The sequence below is a fragment of the Nannospalax galili genome, unplaced genomic scaffold (assembly GCF_000622305.1).
Source record: "Nannospalax galili isolate Female #2095 unplaced genomic scaffold, S.galili_v1.0 scaffold44, whole genome shotgun sequence".
Classification (NCBI taxonomy): domain Eukaryota; kingdom Metazoa; phylum Chordata; class Mammalia; order Rodentia; family Spalacidae; genus Nannospalax; species Nannospalax galili.
Genome location: NW_008355789.1, coordinates 4,235,854 through 4,255,758, shown reverse-complemented (window position 1 = coordinate 4,255,758; position 19,905 = coordinate 4,235,854). Strand labels below are relative to the sequence as shown.

Sequence of the window (19,905 nt, the reverse complement as noted above, 5' to 3'; positions counted from 1 at the left end):
TTCATATTGCTATATGACCATATCTCTTTCTGTTTATAAAACTTTAATCCCAGCACTTGGGAGGCAGAGGCAGGAGGATCTCTGTGAGTTCAAGGCCAGCCTGGTCTACATAGTGAGTTCCAGGCCAGCTGGGGCTACAGGCAGACCCTGTCTCAAAAAGACCAAAAAAAACCTTAAACTCTGTACCAGTAAGGCAGTAATGCCCCATCCCTCCCTGCTGCCTCTGACAGCTCATACCCTATTTTCTGTCCCTGAGGATCTCATCACTCTAGTCTTTCTTATAAGTGAAGACATAACATGCGCCCATACAATATTTATGTCATTCTGTAGGTGATGACTCTCGTTTAGTATGGTGGCCTCAGAGTTTATTCATGTATTCTGTAGCATGTGTGAAAATCTCATTATTTTTTAAGCCTGAATATTTCACTCACCCCCCCACACGCATGCATGCACACACGCATCAGCACACACCCCACATGTTGTTTATCAGTGGGATAGATACTTGAGTAGTTGCCACACCTTGGCTTCTGTAAATGCTGCTGTTGTGAACATGGGTGTGTAGATCTCTCTTCTAGACCCTACTTTCAAGTTGGCATGGTGGTGCACACCTATAATCCCAAGCACTCAAGAGGAGATGGCAGGAGGATCAGGAGTTCAAGGTCATCATTGGCTATATGGTGAGTTTGAGGCTAGCCTGGACAATATGAGACCCTGTCTCACATAAAAAGTCAGGGGCTAGGGAGATGGCTCAGTGGGTAAAGTACTTGCTATACCAGTATGGAGACCTGAATTCAGATCCCCAGCACCCACAGCACCCACATACAAAGCTGGGCATGGCAGCACACTTCTGTAACTCCAAAGCTGGGTCGGTGGGGGTGGGGTGGGGAGGGAGTGGAGACAAGCAGGTCCTGGGACTCGCTGGCCAGTCAGTCTAGCTAACTGGTGAGCTCCAGGTTCAGCAAGAGACTCTCTCAAAAAATAAAGTGAAGAAGGATTGAAGAAGAGATCCCAGTGTTAATCTATAGCCTCCAACCTCATGTGGTGCACGGATTCCAGCACTCTCAAGGCAGAGGCAAGCAGAACTCTATGAGTTCAAGCCAGCCTGGTCTACATAATGAATTCCACACCAGCCAGGGCTGCATAGTGAGACTCTGTATTGAGGAGGAGGAGGGGGAGGAGGAGGAAGAGGGGAGGAGGAAGAAAAGGAGGAGAAGGAAGGAAAGAAGGAAGGAAGAAAGGAAGAGTAGTAGTAGTAGTAGTAGTAGGAGGAGGAGGAGGAGGAGGAGGAGGAAGAGGAGGAGGAGGAGGGGGAGAATTATTCAGCAGGGGGATTTCTAGATTCTTCGGCCATTAGGTTTAGAGTTTGTTGAGTGGCGGACATACAGCCGCCCACATTGGCTGTGCTGTTTCGGATCCTGCCCACCATGAGCATATTTGCCCCTCTCGTTTGTCGTGGTTGTAGGCACTAGGAGATGCAGGGGCCCAATTCGAGCTGAAGATTATCACAAAGTTCCTGGTCTCAGCTGGGCATGGCAGTACATCTTCCACTCTCTAGGGGCTAAGCAAGAGGACTGAAAGTTTGAGGCCATGGGGGTTACATAGTAGTGAACTCTGCCTCAAACAACAAAACCAAAATAAAGCAAACCAAAATTAACTCCTGCTTCAATCCATTGTCCAAGGCAGTGCACCCCCAACCTTGGCCACAGCAGTTGACTCTGCATGTGGTGGCCCTATGCTCAGGGGTGTCTGGAAGTCATAGCTGAGACTGCTGGTCCTCTGTTCTCACCCCACGGGGCCTCTAGCCAATGTGTTCAAGCCCATAGTCTTATCTACAGGCTCAGAGATTAAGTTCCTGGATCCCAAGATGAGCTTTCAATGACTGTTTGGGAATCTCACCCCTCCTCACTATCCATTATGAGGCTCTGACCCCCTAGTTCCCTGTTTCCTAAAAGAGTCCCACATTTCTCTGCCAGGGACTCCAGATCCCAGGGACTTGGGCCCCCAGGGAGGTTTTGTGGTACTGATGGTGTTTTGACTCCCACCAGCCATGAATTCCTGGAAGGTGGGCCTGGACAGGGCCAGCAGAGCCTGAGTTGAGTTCTCTCCTCTTTGAAGGTAGAATGCAAGGTCAGAGGAAGGGAGCTGGTTAGGATGTGGTGGGCAGTGCAGAGGCCATATTTAATACCCTGGTGGAATCACAGCAGTGATGCTGTTGACCAAGCCAAGCTGGTGTCCCACATCTGGCAGAAAACCTCTTCTTTGGCCATCTCCCCAGCAAGAGAAGGGAAAATGAGGATAGAGACTGAGTCCCCAGATCTCACTGCTCCCTCTAGACCATCATTTTTGCCTCCACCTCCTGGAGGAGAAGGAATAACGAGACAGTTGGGCCCGTTTCAGAGCAGCATGGTGCAGTGGAATTTGGAACTTGAATTGCTGCAGATTAAAAGACCTGCTCTGCGGGCAGCGTCCCTCTCTTCTGAGTGTTGGGTGCTACTCTGTGGGGAAGAGAGTGTACTGGCTATCTGAGAAGGATATTCTAGAAGCAGGAGGCAAAGAACAGAGCCCAGTGGCACATGACTGTAATCCCAGCACTGGCAAGTCTGAGGCAGGAGGATCAGAAATTCAATGACAGCCTCAGTTGCATAGCAGACACCCCTCCCCGCCAAAAAAGGTGCTGAATAAGTGTAAACTCTCTCTTCTGACTTAATTTCCTGGATTGCTTGGGTAGGAAGCAGTAGTTTACCAAATATAAGTGTGGTAAATCAGGAAAGATGTTTATTTTGCTGAAAGGTCATGGTTGCTTCTAATGTGGTGACTACGAGTTTCTGAAAGGTGACAGTGGCCAAGGTGACAGACCAAACAGACGAAAAAATTATGTGTAAGAAGACAGGCCCTGTGCCAAAGAAAATGGAGTATTTCAGGGAATCATGCAGTTATAAATTGGAGAATTCACAGGTCTGTTGAGTGCACTTAAAGTACTTTAAGTAATGAGGGACCGAGAATGGAGTTCATTTGGCAGACTGCTTGCCTAGCATGTGTAGAGAGACCTGGGTTCGGTCCTCAGCACCACATAAACCAGGTATGGTGGTGCACGCCTGAAATCCTAGCGCTCAGGAGGTGGAAGGGAAAGGATCAGGAGTTCAGGGTCATCCTTGACTATATATTGAGTTTGAGGCCAGCCTGTGCTATATAGGACCCTGTCTCAAAACAAAACAAAAGGGCTGGAGAAATGGCTTAGTGGTTAAGAGCACTCACTGCTCTTGCAAAGGATCCATGTTCAGTTCCTAGTACTCACATGTGGCTAACAATCCTCTGTAACTCCAGTTCCAGGGGATCCAACATCCTCTTCTGGCCTCTTACAGGCATTGCATGCATGGGTGCACTTACATACATGCAGGCAAAGTACTCATACACATAAAATAAAAATAAATAAGATTTTAAAAAGTTAAAGAAACCAAAACAAATAAAAGAAGACAATGAAAGTACATGGAACATGGCTCTTTCCACCTCCATTCTTTGGCAGGCATTACTAATGGATTGCAGAGCCCAGATATGGCAGCACTTGTACTAACATAACACTACAAGTTTTAGTATGCTTCTGTGGTTGAAAAACATGCTTTGACTTCACTGTGCTCAGAAGTGGCAGGGCCTTTGCCTCACCTTCAGGGGTTGCTGGAGAACACGAGGTGCTTGACCTCTAAGGCGAAACCCGTGTGCAGGTGGCCCTCCTTTTGCCAGGGAAGACACATCCTGTAGCAGAAAGACCAAGTCCCAGGCCACAGTCCTTATGCAGAGTGGCCCGCTCCTCCAAAGCTTGGCTAGGATTTAGAGGGTGAGAGTAAGGAAAGAGAGCTCATTTTGACCAGATACCTACTGTGTGCCAGGCACAGTGTGACCATGTCATGTAGGCTGCTTTCCTTCACCCCTGACAACTGCCTAGTCTTCACAGTAAAGCAGGCATGTGGGGCTAGAGCAGGCCCCAGGTTGCTCTGGGCTACCTGCACATGGGCTTCACCTTGGAGGTCAAGTACCCTGTGTTCTCCAGCAGTGAGGCAAAGACCCTGCCACTTCTGAGCAAAGTGATGTCAAAGCACGTTTTCCCACCACAGAAGCATATTAAGATTTTTTCCAGGCTCATTAACACATGCATGGCTTAAGTTGAACAGTCTAAAAATTCCAGGAGCCCCTTTTGTGCCTTGAAGGGGAAGAATTTTGTGGGTAGAGGTGGGGAGAGGAGGAGTAATTGCTGGGGGGAAAAGCCAGAAGGGCTTAGAAGCTCACAAGAGGCCTGAGGTGAAAGCCAGTTTCTTCTGTCTAGAGAGAAACTATTTTGATTTGGTGTAGCTTTAAGTTGTATTCATCTTTCCCTAACCTGTCTCTGCCTCCCAAGTGCTGGGATTAAAGGCGTGTGCCACCATGCCCGGCTGTGATGTATTTTTAAAGGAGGGTTAGCAGATTGGCGTCAGGGCCTCATTAGGTAGTTCTGGCTAGCCTTGACTCACAGAGATTGGCCTGTCTCTGCCTCCTAGGTGCTGGGATTGACTATCGTGAACCGCCATACCAGGCCAAGGTTTATATGCTGAGTTGTATCTCCAGCCCCAGTTGATAGTTCTTTTTTATTTATTTATTTATTTATTTATTTATTTATTTATGTGTGTGTGTGTGTGTGTGGATGTTTTACCTGCATGTATGTATGTGCACTGAATGCATGCCTGGTGCCTATGGAGGCCAGAAGAGGACATTAGATCCCCTGGAGCTGATTGTGAGTTACCATGTGAGTGTTGGGAAACCAACCTGGGTCCTCTGCAAGAGCAGCAAATGCTCTTGACTGCTGAGCCGTCTCTCCAGCTCCTCTACTTACTTTCATTTATTTGTCTTTTGTTTATTTGTTTTTGAGATGGTCTGTCACTGAACCTACAGCTCACCAGTTTGGCTACCTGGCTGACCAGTGAGTCCCAGGAATCTGCCTGTCTCTGCCTCTCTAGTGCAGGTGTTAGGAGCTTGTGCCATTGTGCCCAGCCAGGGAATCGAACACAGCTTCTGTTTGTGTGGCCGGTACTTTACCCATTAGACCTATATCTCTAGCCCTTTTTAAAAAAATTTGTGAGACAGAATCTCACAGGCTCAGGCAGGCCTTGAACTTGTTCTGTTTCCAATGACCTTGGACTCCCCATCATCCTGCCTCCACCTTTCAAGGACTTGTTGCTTGCCTTCAAACAGCTTTTATGCTTAGCCCTCCTTCAAAATGAAGAGCTGCCCTCAGATTTTGCTATCCATTATGGAATTAAAGATGCCATAAAACACAGTAGCTCAGACTGTTTTGTTAACCATAGAGTGAGGCCATTTTTCCTTGATCTCAGTGTTCTGAGAAGGGGTCTCTAGGCTGCCAAAGGGGCCCATGGTGCAAAAAAAGGTCAAGACGTCTATGTTTATGTTTCGGATTTGCTTGAGTCAGGGACTTGCTATGTAGCCAAGGGTAGCCACAAACTTGTGACAATCCTCCTGCCTTGGCCCCCCATATTGCAGGCATTAGCAACTATACTGGTGGAGACCCCCTTTTTGGGGGGAAGGAGGTTTCTCACTCTGCAACCTAGTTTGGCCTGGAACTCTTGGTGATCCTCCAGCCTCAGCCTCCCAAGTGCCAGGATTACATGTGCCACCACACCTGGTTCTTCGTGCTACTCCTTGAGGGGGAATCTGAGTATAAGGTGGGTGAGGGATTCTCCATGCGCGGAATGAAATCTGGGTCTTGGGGAGCTCAGAAAAATCAGGCAGGACAGTGGGTTGGGAACTGACTCTTAAAACCTATAAATAATCAAGTCTAAAATCTCCGTGAAAGTATACAGAATTTGAGTCCTAGGCTGTGGAAGGTAGCGAGTCCTCAGAATGGAGGGCTTCAAAGACTCTTCCTTGGTGGATTTTGCTGGAGTCCAGGTCCCTTCAGCCATGCAGGTCCAGAGCCTGGGCACCTTCAGCCCTTGTGCTAACTAAACTTGGACCTTATTCTGGTCATTCATTGCAGGAGTGTTGAGCATCTCTTTCCAATGACAGAGATGTCCAGGTTGCCCCTATCTGGTATCAATCTCAGGACGAGAGGCTATTCCTCTGAAGGTTGTTGGATGAGGGGATTAAAGCCACAGGAAGTGAAAATGGTTGAAACATACTTTGTGGGGTTCCAAACCTGACAGCACCCCAGTACTAGAACTGAAGTTTTCCACTTTCTGGTCACTGGAGGATATGTCGTTTTTTCCACTCGTGTCTTCTTTGTCACATTAATTTATTGCACAGCATCGAAGATGCAGGCTGTTTTCAGGGCCTGGAAGGCAGCTGTCTCCTCCAATTAGATGCTGATTGAATTAGTCCAACCCTCAGCCTTCTTCAGGGCCCTCAGCCCTCAAAACTTCCAAAACAATTATGATCAGGGGCACATATAATTCGGTTTGAGTTTTCAGAGCATGAGATGTGACCCAGAGTTGGAGGCAAAGATCCTTTCAGGGCAATACATCTCTCTGTGGGCTGGAGATGTAGCTTAGTTGGTAGAATGCTTGCCCAGTACCCACAAAGCCCTGGATTCCACCCCAAGAACCATATAAACTGGGCATGGTGACAGCCTCCTGTAATCCCAGTGCTCAGGAGGCAGAAGATCTAAAGTTCAAGGTCATCCTTGGCTACATATCGAGTTTAAAGCTAGCCTGGGCTGCATGGCAAGGTCCTGTCTCTAAAACAAACAAGTTGGGCATGGTGGTCCGAGCCTTTAATCCCAGCATCTGGGAGGCAGAAGCAGGGGGATTTTCATGAGATTGAGGCCTGCCTGTTCTACATAGTGAGCTCCAGGCTAGCTGGGGCTATAGGGAGACTCTGTCTAAAAACAACCAAACAACAAAAACATCAACAACAAAAACAACCAACCAACCAACAGCCCCTCTGCTACTTGTGTAGAAATCCCCTTTTATGTCTGATGCCCAGAACTGTAGTCAGAACCCTTCCCTCAGGAGCAGAGCTCCTTTGGGAGGGTTAGGTGAACATCAGCCAGGCTGGCTTTGTTTCTCTCTGGCACTCAACACCTTCTCTAGGGATCCAGGTCTGGATTCAGTTCCTGGGAACCCCGTAAGGATTTGGCTCTCTGCCATTTCTGAACCTGCTTGTTAACATCTTCTTTGCTTCCCTGGAGGCCCTGTGGGGGCCTTGCAGCCCTGGGTTGGTAGCACTGCAGCAGGGCCTGAGCAGAGGCAGCAGTGAGGGAGAGGGCTGTGTCTAATGAGGCCCATCTAGGCCCACCTCTCCTCCCCTGACTCAAGGGAGGATGAATGGGGCTTGCTGTAGATGGGGGCGCACAGCAGAGGTAGGGTACACCCCTGTGGATGGGAGGAGACCTGAGAGGCTGGGGAGGTGAGGTGCCTTTCTCTGGGTGTCAGCTGGCTTCCTTTTCACCTTGACAATCAATTCTAGAGGAGGATGTTTATTTTGGCTCATGGTTTCAGAGCTTCCTTGAGTTGGCTCCATTGTTTTGGGGTCTGTGGGAAGGCAAACCATTATGGATGGGGAGCAAGTCTGCTCAAATCATGGCTAGAGGAAAGCAGAGAGGGGGAAGGGTGAGGGGAGAGAGAAAAAAAGAGAGGGAGAGACAGGAGGCAGGGAGAGAAAGACAGGGAGAGGGGGAGGGATAGGCCAGATAAAATCAGAGTGAGGACCAGGAAGAAGTTCCTCTGGCAGGAACCCCAGTGCAGGAAGACTCAGGCTTAAAGAATGTGCTGGGAAGCCCTGTGGGCGTGGGGCATGGAGTATGAGACATGGGGCATAGGGCTGTGAGGTTAGGCAGTGGGTTAAGGTCTCAGAGGAGGGAGCCAGCTATTCTGTGGGACACCCATCTCTGCCTGAAGATCTCTGTGGCTGATGGAGAGGAGGCTGTGAGAGGAGCCCTGGTATGAACTGTGTTACAGGAGTAGAGGGAGAAGGGGGAGTGGCCAGGCTAAGAATAGGGTTTGGTCCTTACCTCAAGGTGCTAAACCTTACCAGTTGGGGTGCCAAGCCCCAGGTGGGGGCGAGTTTAGCTGGAGTGGGGGGTGGGATGCCCTCCTCTTCCCTGGGTGTTGAAATGTGGGGAAGGGAGGGTTGGCAGGAGCAAGCAACATACTCTGGCTTTTGCATACACTGGCACTTAAGGATAATGAGGGCTGGTATCCGCCCCTGGCTTCTGCCTGGAGTTTCCCACAGCACTGTCTCTGCAGTGTGAGCCAGGCCAGAGCCCTGGGTGAGGTTGCCCTGCAGCTCTGAGCTGGCAGACAGCTTGGAGCCCCACCTCTAGGAAAGAGTGCAGACACCCCGCTGTGTTGGAGACAGATGTGCAGGTTTTGTTACAGGCTCCTACAGCTGGCTTCATTCTGAGGTCAAAAAAGGACTCTCAGCAGTGAGGGGAAACTGACTTGAGGAGCTGGAGAGATGGCTCAGCTTTACAATCATGATTGGAGTTCTGATCCCAGCACCCTCCTAACTAGGTGTTCAGTGCATGCCTGTAACACCAGCTCTGAGGGGAGGGGGTGGAAGCAGGAGGATCCCTGGTGCTTGCTGACTTCCAGCCTAGCTGAACAAGATGCAAATTCAGAGAGAGATCCTGCTTCAAAGGAATAGGCAGAGAGTAGTAGAGGAGGATATCTATGCCCTCTTCTGGCCTCTGTACACCCACACAGTGCACATGCATGCTCATACATACCCACTCACACATCTAGTCACATATACATACATCTTAGAATAAGTTGACTTGGAAATCAACTAAAGAAAGAGAAGCTGCCCACCAGTCTCCTGGACACCTTGTACCAGGGCCAGCCTGGAGGACTGCAGCCTGGCAGGGAGGGTACCCCCTCCTCGAGGGCTCTTGAGCATCCACTGCTTCATACCACTACCTCCTGCTCCTTGCCTGCCCCTGGCCCCCACATCTGCCCTTGTCTCCAAAGCCCTAGGTTAGGGTCAAGTACAGCTCTGCTACTTACCCATGACCTTGGCAAGAGACTATCTTACTGTCTGGGTTTCCTTGTCTTTGCTTGTTTTGGAGGGAAGGCAGTGTGAGAGTGACTGGGACGTTACCAGTGGGGTGCAGCCTGCAGTCTTGATAGGGTTCTTAGACTTCTTTGCCCTCTGCTGCCTGATTGTTGTCTTTGGTTCTTGGCTGGTCCTGAGTCCCTCCTGCGTCTCCATGCACCTCTCATCCTTTCTGTTGTCCCTATCCACTGACAGAGGGCTCTGAGATGAAGCTGGAGGTTAGTTGTGATGGGGAGAGCCCTGCCCTGGCATAAGCCTGATGTTCTAAGTCTTTCGGTAGAAAGAGATCCGTTGGCTCAAGTTGCTAGACCCTTCTGTGGCTTCACTGGTGCTTTGGCCCTGGTGTAGGGGCTCTGGAAACTAGGGCAGAGGTAGGAACTAATACATCCATCCCCAAAGAACTTAACAGTCGACTAAGGATGAGCAGTTAGATTCAGGTGGCAAAGAGTGACTAAGGGGACTAAAAAGAGTCCGAGATCATTTGGCTCCAGGCATGCAACATTCCAACTCTCCACAACCAGGAAGTTCCCATCAGTCAGCCATGTAGAATCCTTACCACAGATAAAGATTTCTTGTGACCTTATCATAACTAACCGAGCCTGCAGTGGCCTTACCTCCAAAATAGGGCATATTCTGAAGTTTTAGGTCCACATAGGAATTTTGGGTAGAAGAACAAATCCATAAGGGGCATTAAAAAAAAAATTTTTTTTTTTTGAGGCATAGCACTGGCTGGCCTGGAACTCGCTATGTAGATCAGGCTGGCCTCAATTCAACTCTGCCTGCCTCTGCCTCTGGAGTGCTGGGATTAAAAGGCACGCACCACCCTGTCCAACAACATTTAATATTCAAAAAAATTATAATAGAGGGCACATGTACCATGACCACATATGTAGAGGTCAGAGGATACCTTTGTGGAGTGGGTTCTCTCCTTCTACCTTTATGTGGGTTCTGGGGATGGAGTTCAGGTAGTCATCAGGCCTGTGTGGCCAGTGCCTTTACTCACTGAGCTGTCTCTCTGACCCTCAAATTGAGAATGTTGGGGCTATAAGAAGCAGTGGAATGAGCCCTTGGGGTTCAACTTGTGTTTAAACCTTAGCTTTTCCTGACCTTGGGCCCCAAGGCTCACTCTCCTCTGCAGAATGGAGCCTGAGCAGTGTGCTGTTTGCCATTGACCCGCAGGGGCACCGTGGGAAGCTGTACTATCCTGGTGGAGTCCCCTCACCCCTGGCTTTGGCCTTTGTTTCCTTGGATCTCTTCTCTGACAGAATGTGAGCTGGAAAATCAAAGATACAGATGAGCTCCTGTGCCATTTTCCACTATTTCAGGATTCCGTCAAGGCTCCAGGGCAGTTTCCAGGCAGCCCTGGCCAAGCCCCTGCTGCTCTTAGTCCTGCTTTTGGGCCTCCAGCCGAGCTTTCTAAATATAGCACAACACTACAAAGGTCTCCATGAAATGGAATGACTGCAGATGGTGACCAGCTTCTGGGCTGACTGTCAGGATGGGAGGGAGGGGCAGGACAGATTGGGTGTGGTCACAGCTTCACTGGAAGCCCTGCTATCCTGTTATCCCAGACCCCGGGGCTGTCACCTCCCCTTCTGTCTGGGCCCTGGCACAGGAAGCTGGTGCTGGGCTAACTGAGCTAGTGGAGATGGGCCATGAAGGGAGGGCAAAGCTGAGATGTACCACAGAGATCTGGAGACCCTGTCTTCAGGGATGTCGGGGACCTGACACCACCTGTGACAAGTTCGGAGACTCCGGGCGATCCTCCAAGGCCTGAAGTCTTAGTTTCCATATCTGAGATGGCATGTTGACACAAAAACCCTGTCGCCTCAAAGGGAATAAGAGTTTATCCAGGAACCAAATATGAGTGACCATGGCCCAGGTCATCTCATGTTCCAGGGGCTGGAGAGATGGCTTAGCGGTTAGGAGCACTGGCTGCTCTTGCAGAGGACCTGGGTTTGGATCCCAGCATGTATATGGTGGCTCACAACTTCCCTATAACTCTAGATTCCGAGGGATCTAAGGCCCTCTTCTGGACTCTTTGGGCATCAGGCATGCATATGGTGCACATAAACTCGTTTAGGTGAACACATAAATAAAATACATATTTATTACATAAATTAAGTAAATTAAAAACATATTGGTGGGTACAACAGGTAGGTGGGCTACAGTAAGCTGGGGAAACCTCTGCTATAGGCCTCACAGATGTTATCCAATGACATTCTTTTTTTTTGGTCTTTTTGAGACAGGGTCCCCCTGTTCCTCAGCTGGCCTGGAACTCACTATATAGACCAGGCAGAGCTCTGCCTGCCTCTGCCTCCTGAGTGCTGGGATTAAAGGTGTGTGCTACCATGCCTGGCTATCCAATGACATTCTTAGCCTTTGGGTTTGTGGAAGCCAGGGGTCTGTTTGTACATTCCAAAAGGATTTACCTCCTAGTCATGGGGCTGGATGTTAGGTCGACAACAGAGGTAGACAGTGAATGGCCATGTAGGGGGCTAAAGATGGCCCAAGATAATTTGTGTCTGTACCTGTAACATTCTAACCCTCCACAATCACTTATGTTCTAATCTGAAAAAAGCAGTCTTGTAGAATCTTTATCACAGATGTGGCTGTTTTGTTTTTTGAGAACTTCAGTTTATAAGGATCATAGCTATGTTGATTAGGGAGAGGTCATGTTGTTAGTGGGCACTCAGGGCCCTGCTGTGCCAGTAGTGGTGACCTCTGTAGAGCAGGTGCTCAGCATCAGATCTCAGCCCTCCTGGGCCTCCTGCAGGCCAAGGCTCTCACTCTCATGTGTCTTCAGTTCAGGTGCCATATTGAGTGGCTATCTTACTCCAGTCCAAGGGCCTAAGAGATAGGAGACCGGTAAGGTCCTCACCCCTCAGAAATCAAAGCAGTGCTGCTTAGACAGGGAAGCAGCAGAGTCTTCCAGCATCCCAGGCCTTTCTCCTTAGCTCTCAGCTCCTCTGAGCCTGGCCCCAGGTAGGTACTGAGGACTCTGTAGGAGATGGGCTCAAATGGCAGCATAACCCTTGAGCACAGAAAAGAGACACTAGAATTACTTTGAAGAATGCCTTGTGACTCCTGGGGCTGAGCAAGAGAGTGATCTTAGATGTTTTTTAGTGTCAGTGGGGGTCTCCTTTCACATTTTGTTGAGAAATTACCATAAAGAGCAAAATGGCTTTCTGGTTTTCTGGGAGTCAGCCTGAGCCCTGGCAAGCCCAGAGCTTGCTGTATGAGAGTGACTTTATGCCAGTAGTGGTGGCGCATGCCGGTAGGATGTGCTGAAGAGTGACTTTATGTATCAAGCATATGTACCCTCACACTGGCCTCCTCCCTGTCATCCTTCAGAGAGGGCTATGGGAAGATGGTTTTGGTGGCTGAGCAGAGCATAGCCCAGGCTCCCTCTACTGGGGGCAAGAGTTAATGCCAGGCCTGCAGCTGCCCCCAAAATCTCAGATCTTCAGAGTTGGGCCAGGGGACATTCAGACTTGGAGCATGGATATCAGCAGTATCCCAGTAATAGCTCTTTGGGGCCTATCTGCTGAGACCCAGTGTGCACATGCTCAGGCCGTAGGTCCCCAGATACCTATATTCATTAATACAGCTGCCTCAGCTCACAGAAGGTGGTGAAGACCAGCCCCAGGCATCGAGATCCTGGCCTGACCCACCATGCTTTACTGTGTTAAGCACCGCATTGAGTTTCAGGATGGAGGATGCACTGGGAGGCCAGTCCCACTCTTCACCAAGACCTTTCCAGAAGGTTTGCCTGGACTCTAGGACACCAGGCCCTTGGGGAGCCCTTATCTCTGGTTTATTACATTTGGGGCCACGAGACCCTCCTTCGAAGGGTTGTGGTAGTGTTGGGAGATGGATAGGATGACACCAGGTGATGCAGGAAGCAGGTTTATTTAGGCTGTATCCTGGTCCAGAGGACTTAAGTCTAAAAAGTCTGGAAGCTAAAAGGAGGAAATACTCATCTTTCATACCTTAGGCAGTGAGTTACAGTGAAAAGGAAACCTATACATTGATTGGTTATCGCAAAAGCCTTAAAACCAGGTAGATTATTATAAATTTAGAAAACAAATGTTTAAAAAAAATCCTCTGTCTGAAAGTCCATCTGAGACAGAGTTGAGGATGTTTCATCAGGACACAAGGCCAGCGGGTTCTAGCTAGCTGTGTCAGTGTTCTAACCACGACCTTGTCAGATGAAATTTGCTGAGACAAAGGGAGGAAACAAGGATTAAAATCCATATTTTTCTTGAATAGCCCATTTAGCTACATTGGTAGAAAGTGCCCTTCTACCTTGAATTAGCCATATTCTCAAGTGGGATGCCATGACCTCTCTGGGTCTTCATCTCCCAGTTGGCAACAGAGAGAAGGGGACCCCCAGCTGCCACCTGCTGTGAGGCCTGGGATCAGTGATGTCAGGCTCTGCACTGTGCCAGCCCAGGGAAGCAGGTGATAAATGGAGTCCTTCTCACTGTTTTCCTTCTTCCGCCCTCCTCTCCTAGGCCTGAGCTTGATGGCAGGTCTGACTCACAGATGGACAGATACCCTTCCTTAGCTGGTGGCCATGAGAAGGCCACCCGGGCTGGGATGGTGGGATCCCAGCCACCCAACTCTCATTTTAAGGCTCATTTGCTCTTGGTTGCGCCTAAGAACTCAGGAAACTATGGAGGACTCCCGGCAGGCAGGGTTGGTATCTGGTGGTACAACCTCTGCTGTCCTCCCAGGCAGCAAGGCCTGCTGGGCCTGGCCTCTAGTCCTTCCTGTGAAGTCACATGGAGCCTGGAACTCATTAGCACCTTTTATTAAACCCATCTGCTCCATGTGGAAGACTGACCCTGAGTCCCTGTGCTCCCCACCCTGGGTGTGGAGGGTGCTGCACACAGCCTGGGATTGTGTGATGGGCATGGGAGCCTATGAAACTAGACACCGTGTGGACTTGGACAGGCGGATGTGAACAGCACCAGCCTGGCCAGGCTCTGGGATGGCCTGGTCTAGGAGACACTTCTGGGGCCCATATTTCACCCAAGACTAGAATGAATCTGAATTTCACCCTTCTGGGGGCACTTAGGGTCTGCACCCCATATTTTACTGATGAAGCTGCCCCTTTCTCCATTCTAGGAGTGCATCATTGATGAGGACTGCGGACCCACCAAGTACTGCCAGTTTGAAAGCTTCCAGTACACCTGCCAGCCATGCCGGGACCAGCAGATGGTGAGGGTGCCAGCAGTCTCCAGGGCTGCCTGACACAGGGAGATGGCTAGATGCTCCAGAGGGTCTCAGCTGGGCTGCTTGCAAGAGCCCTTCAGTGATGGGGAGGAGTCTCAGTGGGGCCAGGTCCCAGAGTAACTCAGAAGTCTGATTCCACCCTGGCATGACAGAAAGCCACCAGCAGACCTGCCCTCAATCTCTGGTCACACTGTTTGTCTCAGAGAATGGGAGGAAGGAGAGGCAGGAGGCCCTAAACCAATCCCTTCCTCTGGTACAACATATAGTACACACAGCACTACACATCTGCTGTCCCCAGGCAGGGGAAAGGACCACTGCTTTCCTCCCTCTAGAAAACAGTGCAGCCCAACTCCCAACTTCTTTCAATCTGCCCAATAAGAGCACAGAGGGAGTGTTAGATTTCCTATGGCAGTCCTTTACTGAGGGTCACAGGTTGGGGATGGCAGGACTCTAGGAAAGCAAGTTACTTCAGTTCTGGAAATGCAAATGATTGTAGTTTCAGGAATTATCACAGTTTTACCAAAATGGATCTTTACAAAATAGCATGGGCCTGTATAACATCCCTATCACTCATAATGGTGCCTACCCACATAGTAGGTGCTCAGTTCTTGCTGGGTGATGGAAACAGGCTGAGGCAAGAGGAATGGATGCTGATATTCGGTGAAAATATATGATACTTCTGGTGTTTCTCACAAACTATCTCATTTAATCTCCTCACAGCCTTCCAAAGTAGACATTGTTAGATTTAGGAGAGCAGAAAAAGGAAGGAGTTTAGAAATAAGAGTCAGAGCCAGACCTATAACAGGCAAAGAATGTGTCCTTTTATTCAGGAACACAGTGAGTGACAGATACCCTTCCGTGGGAAGAAGGCATCTGCAAATAGGGGGTGGGAAGTTTGGACTTTTATCTGAATTCTACTAAACACAGCTGCAGGAATTTGCCAGGTGCCAGGGTCTGGTGTCCTTGGGTAATTGAAGATCCTCTTCCTAAGAATATTTTCTCAGGCAGAGCAGGCAAGTTATCTATGGCATTAAAGGAGACAGGTCAGTTCCATAAATAGTCTCCTTCACTTCTGGAAGTGACTAGTTGATAAGGTTTGAGCAAGGCCAGGCTGCTAATTTAGGATCAGTTAGCCACTTTAAGGGATTTATGGTTTTATGGCTTTCCTTAATGAAGCTTATGGCTCTTCTGCAGTTCACACATTCTATTAGGGAAGAAAGAGATGGCTGGAGCACTCCCCCAGTGGAGGTGGTCCAGAGCAGAGGAAACCCTTCCCTCCCCTGGCATGCAGTTTAGACAAAGCCATGATCACAAAAACTCTTGCTATTTTCCCTTATTGTGGTGATCATATAGCACAGTAAATTTGGAGGATAAAGGGGTTCCTGACCCTACTCAGACCCCTTGTGGAGAGGCAGGTGCTGTTGTACCTCCCAGTCCCTCACTGGGCACAAGCCAGGAGGCCTCTCATTGCTCTCTAATTGCTATTTCCTGTGGGATTCTGGGTCACTGGGATGAGTGTACCATTCCTGCCCTGGGCTCTCCTGACTCTGATTTGTCTTATCAGCTTGTTAGAATGATGCTTTTGCCCCCACCTGTGGCCTGAGTGACCCTCCTTCCTGACTGGGGCCTCGTTAAAGGGGGGAAATATATAGTTTGGGGGTGGAAGCTCCATAGACACTCAAGTATCCTTTGCACAGTCCTGAGCTGGGCAGAAAAGCCTGTCTCCTCTCAGAGGATGGGGGGTTGGGGCTTTCAGCCATCTCTGGCTGGGCTGGCCAGGCTGGAGCACTGTGACAGGCCAGGTGTCCCATGAACCTCCGGGTCTTGTTTCTTCCTCCCTCTCTGCAGCTCTGCACCCGGGACAGTGAGTGCTGTGGAGATCAGCTATGTGTGTGGGGTCACTGCACCAAAAAGGCCACCAGAGGTGGCAACGGGACCATCTGTGACAACCAGAGGGACTGCCAGCCGGGGCTGTGCTGTGCCTTCCAGAGAGGTGTGTAGGTTCCCCTGTGGGTTCTGGGAAGCCTGTCCCAAGCTCTCAGAATGCCCCCCATACCTCTGCAGCACCCTGCCTCACTGGCACGGTTTCCAGTGCTCACTGTGGCACTCGCTGTGTGTGACCCAGCCACACAGCTTCTTCCTGAGGTAGAAAAACTATCTTCTGTTTTGGTTTTGCCCAGTTGGTGGTTGTGAAAGTTAAATTCTTGGGGCTGGAGAGATGGTTCAGTGGTTAAGAGCACTGGCTGCTCTTGCAGAGGACCTGGGTTTGAGACAGGGTCTTCCTGTAGCCTCAGCTAGCCTGGAACTCACTATACCGCCCAGGCTGGCCTCAATCTCACAGAGATCCACCTGCCTTTGTCTCCTGAGTGCTGGAACTAAAGGCATGCGCCATGATATCCAGCCTAGAAAGTTAAATTCTTTTAGGATGCATGAATCCAGGGCACAAGGAGTACCCCCAGAGAGTGGAATTAGGGCAGCCCCTACCCCACCCACGAAGGCCACATTGGCCCAGATTCTTCTTTCTGTGAACAATCGCTTTGGTTCCCAGCTTCTGTTCTCTCCCTGTGAGCATGGATGGGCACTCTCCTCTCCAAGGAGTGTGTCTGAATGCTCCTCAGCTGCCTACAAGAGGCTTTCCTGATCCCTCTGCTCTTCCCAGGACCCGCCACCTCAGTGATTTTCTCAGAGAATGGCTTTTTAGGTGTTGCTGATCTGGACCCACATCAGGTCCTGCTGTCTCCTGCCAAGCCTCAACCATCCAGCTCCTGTCTGTCTTCTCTCTCTCTGCTCCTCTGCCTGCCTCTTCCCACTATACTGACCTAGGTCTTCATTGGTGCCCTGGCCTGCTTGAGGCTTGGTCCTCAGGCAGACTCATGGGCAATCCTCAATGGCCTGTCCCTCATTCTTTTCACTTCGTCAATCTTAACCTCACTAGGGGGTTGAGGGAGGACAGGGAGGTTCACCCTTTTCTCTGCCCGTCCTCATGGTGCCTCTTGACTGGCTCCAGGCCTGCTATTTCCTGTGTGCACACCCCTACCTGTGGAGGGTGAGCTCTGCCATGACCCTGCCAGCCGGCTGTTGGACCTCATAACCTGGGAGCTGGAGCCTGAGGGCGCTTTGGATCGATGCCCCTGCACCAGTGGTCTCCTCTGCCAGCCGCACAGGTGAGGCCCCTCCTGCTGCCCCTTCTTGGGGCTAAGGACACATGAAATGCTATCCAGGGGGCTTCAGGAGCAGTTCAGTCAGGGGGAGATGTGGATTTAGTGTAGGAGGTGTGTGACTAGCTGCGTCCCCAGGTCACCAGGATGGAGGAGGGGTTCAGTCAGCAGCAGATCTATAGGCTGGCTATGGATGGTGGCTGAATGCTTCCTGAGTCCATGTCCCAGAGAGAGAGTATGGAGAGAATGAGCCCAGGCTGAATCCTCACAGTGAGAGAGGGTGCTGGCAGAGAGGCAGAAGGAGTGGACCACCATGGGGAGGGGGGAGGCAATGTTGGAGGCTGGAGCCTCAGGGACCACTGTGGCCAGCATCTCTGTACATCTTTCTTCCCTGTCCACAGCCTCCTAGTCTACCAGCATCCATGGTGGCTGGGCAGACAGCATTCGCTTCCCCTCTCCCACAGAGGCCCAGGGCCTCCCCATATGGAGCCCAGATGGGTAGAGGGCGAGGGGACTCTCTGTGGCACCAAAACCCAAAACCCCCAAATCCTCAGGGCCTGCTCCTAGGCAGCCAAGACAAGAGTTAGTCACATAAAGACAGACCTGTGGCTGCCTTGAGGGTATTGTTGCAGGTGACCCAGGTGATACTGACAGGAAGTGAAGACAACTTAAAAGCCCTGACAGGAAGTAGAGTTGGTGAGGCCGGAAGGCCCACAAGGAGCACAGCTTCTAGTGTAACCCTCATGCTCAGTGTCTGGCTTTGTTCCATAGGGTGCTGGAGAACACTTAACCAAGCCTCAGCCCTCTCTTTCCCCAGCCACAGTCTGGTGTACGTGTGTAAGCCAGCCTTCGTGGGCAGCCATGATCAAGATGAGAGCCTGCTGCCCAGGGATGCCCCTGATGAGTATGGTGGTTTCATGGAGGAGGTGCGCCAGGAACTGGAGGACCTGGAGCGGAACCTGGCTCAGGAAATGGCATTCGAGGAGCCCGCCCCTGCAGAGCTGCTGGGTGGAGAAGAGATTTAGATCCAGTGCCAGTGGAGCTACTGTTAGACGTGCAATAGAAATGGCTAATTTATTTCCCTAGGAGTGTCCCCAAGGTGTGGGCTGGCCAGGTGTTCCCCGTGCCTGGCCTTCCCAGTAACTTTTCCCTCTGGCTTAACAAGGTGCAGTGCTAGTGCATTTGTCCCGCTGCCCCAGCTGCACTGCATGACCCACCCCTCTGGTGGTGGGGAAAGATGGGCATGGCGGGTGAGGGCCCGTTGACCCTTTTGCCTCCAAGGTCGGCAGACATTCTGTTTTGTTGCACATGGGTTGGAGAGTTACTTACGGGAGGGAATGGAAAGAGATGGAGTCTGCCCTTGATGGCTTTGGGGGGCATGTGAAGGAGGGAGGGTGCCTGCTTTGCAAATATCAACCTGGCAAAATGCAGCCATTGACCTTGTCATGCAGTTCTTCCTATGGGCAGAGGCAGCAGCTGAAGAGGAAGTTTGCTGCTCAAGTGTCCTCTTATGCATTTCTCTTAGCTCCTACCTCGCTGTCAGCACAGCCCTTTGTAACCCATCCCTCCACTTGCTACAGCCCGGGAGGGGACTCCTGGAGTTTTTGAGACTACAAGCTACTTGCCGGTCACACAGCTAAATGAAGACCAGGGTCGGTTTCACTCATGTGTGGCTCCAAGCTCAGTGTTTCCTGCTCACCACACACCAGCCTCCATGCTCCCAAAACGGAGGGAGTAAAATATTTTGTTTTCCTTTTGAGGCATGCCTGAAAGTGAGGTGGAGCTAGTTTGCATGTCCCTCTGTTAGAAGTAGCAGTGTGGGGTGACCATCACTTTAGTGGAGACTAGTGATGTGGACACTGTCCTTTGCCATTTGCTTCAGTAACTTTGAAGGTCAGTAATTGGGGCATCATCTATAAATTAACTTGCAAGAAAGATACTTGAGTAATTGTAAGATCAGGACTGTAAGTGAAATTTGCAAAATTATTTAGCAGCAACTGAACACAGAAAGCAAAACCAAGCCAGGCTCTGAATACGGCTGTAATGTTCCAACTGAGAGCTCCGAGCAGGATGTTGTTCAATGGCTGATATTTCCAGGAACTGTTCCACCATGTATTCAGAGTTATTAAAAAAGTTGCATACAATTGTATAAGCATGCTCCCTTTTTAATTTTGAATGATATATAAACACATGTTGTGTTTAGAAATCAGGCATATATCACTTTGGATACTCTGACAGTTCTTGGACTTTGATTTTTCAATAAATATAAAACCCCTTCAGCTAGAAAAATTAAACAGAAATGACCTGGATTATAAAGAGACAGAAAAAAATTTCCATAGACACATTTTCCGGGCATTGCCAGCATACCTCTTTTAGCAATGAAGTATGCCAGAAGTCTTAACCATGTCTGGATGGGAATTGGTTTCAAGTGAGAAACTACTTCACTGTCTTCTGAACTAATGGAATATTT

General features: G+C 50.0%; 1 protein-coding gene across 1 annotated transcript in view; it reads left to right on the top strand.

Moving 5' to 3' along the window:
* Dkk3 (dickkopf WNT signaling pathway inhibitor 3) overlaps positions 1-19,579 on the top strand; it is a 40,717-nt gene extending 21,138 nt beyond the window's left edge. Inside the window, exons 5-8 of the mRNA XM_008853488.2 lie at positions 14,170-14,262; positions 16,126-16,270; positions 17,285-17,441; positions 18,253-19,579. Of these exons, the coding sequence (XP_008851710.1) occupies positions 14,170-14,262; positions 16,126-16,270; positions 17,285-17,441; positions 18,253-18,460 (603 nt within the window). The 3' untranslated portion in view covers positions 18,461-19,579. The remainder of the gene's footprint in view (positions 1-14,169; positions 14,263-16,125; positions 16,271-17,284; positions 17,442-18,252) is intronic.
* Positions 19,580-19,905: the final 326 nt, after the last annotated feature.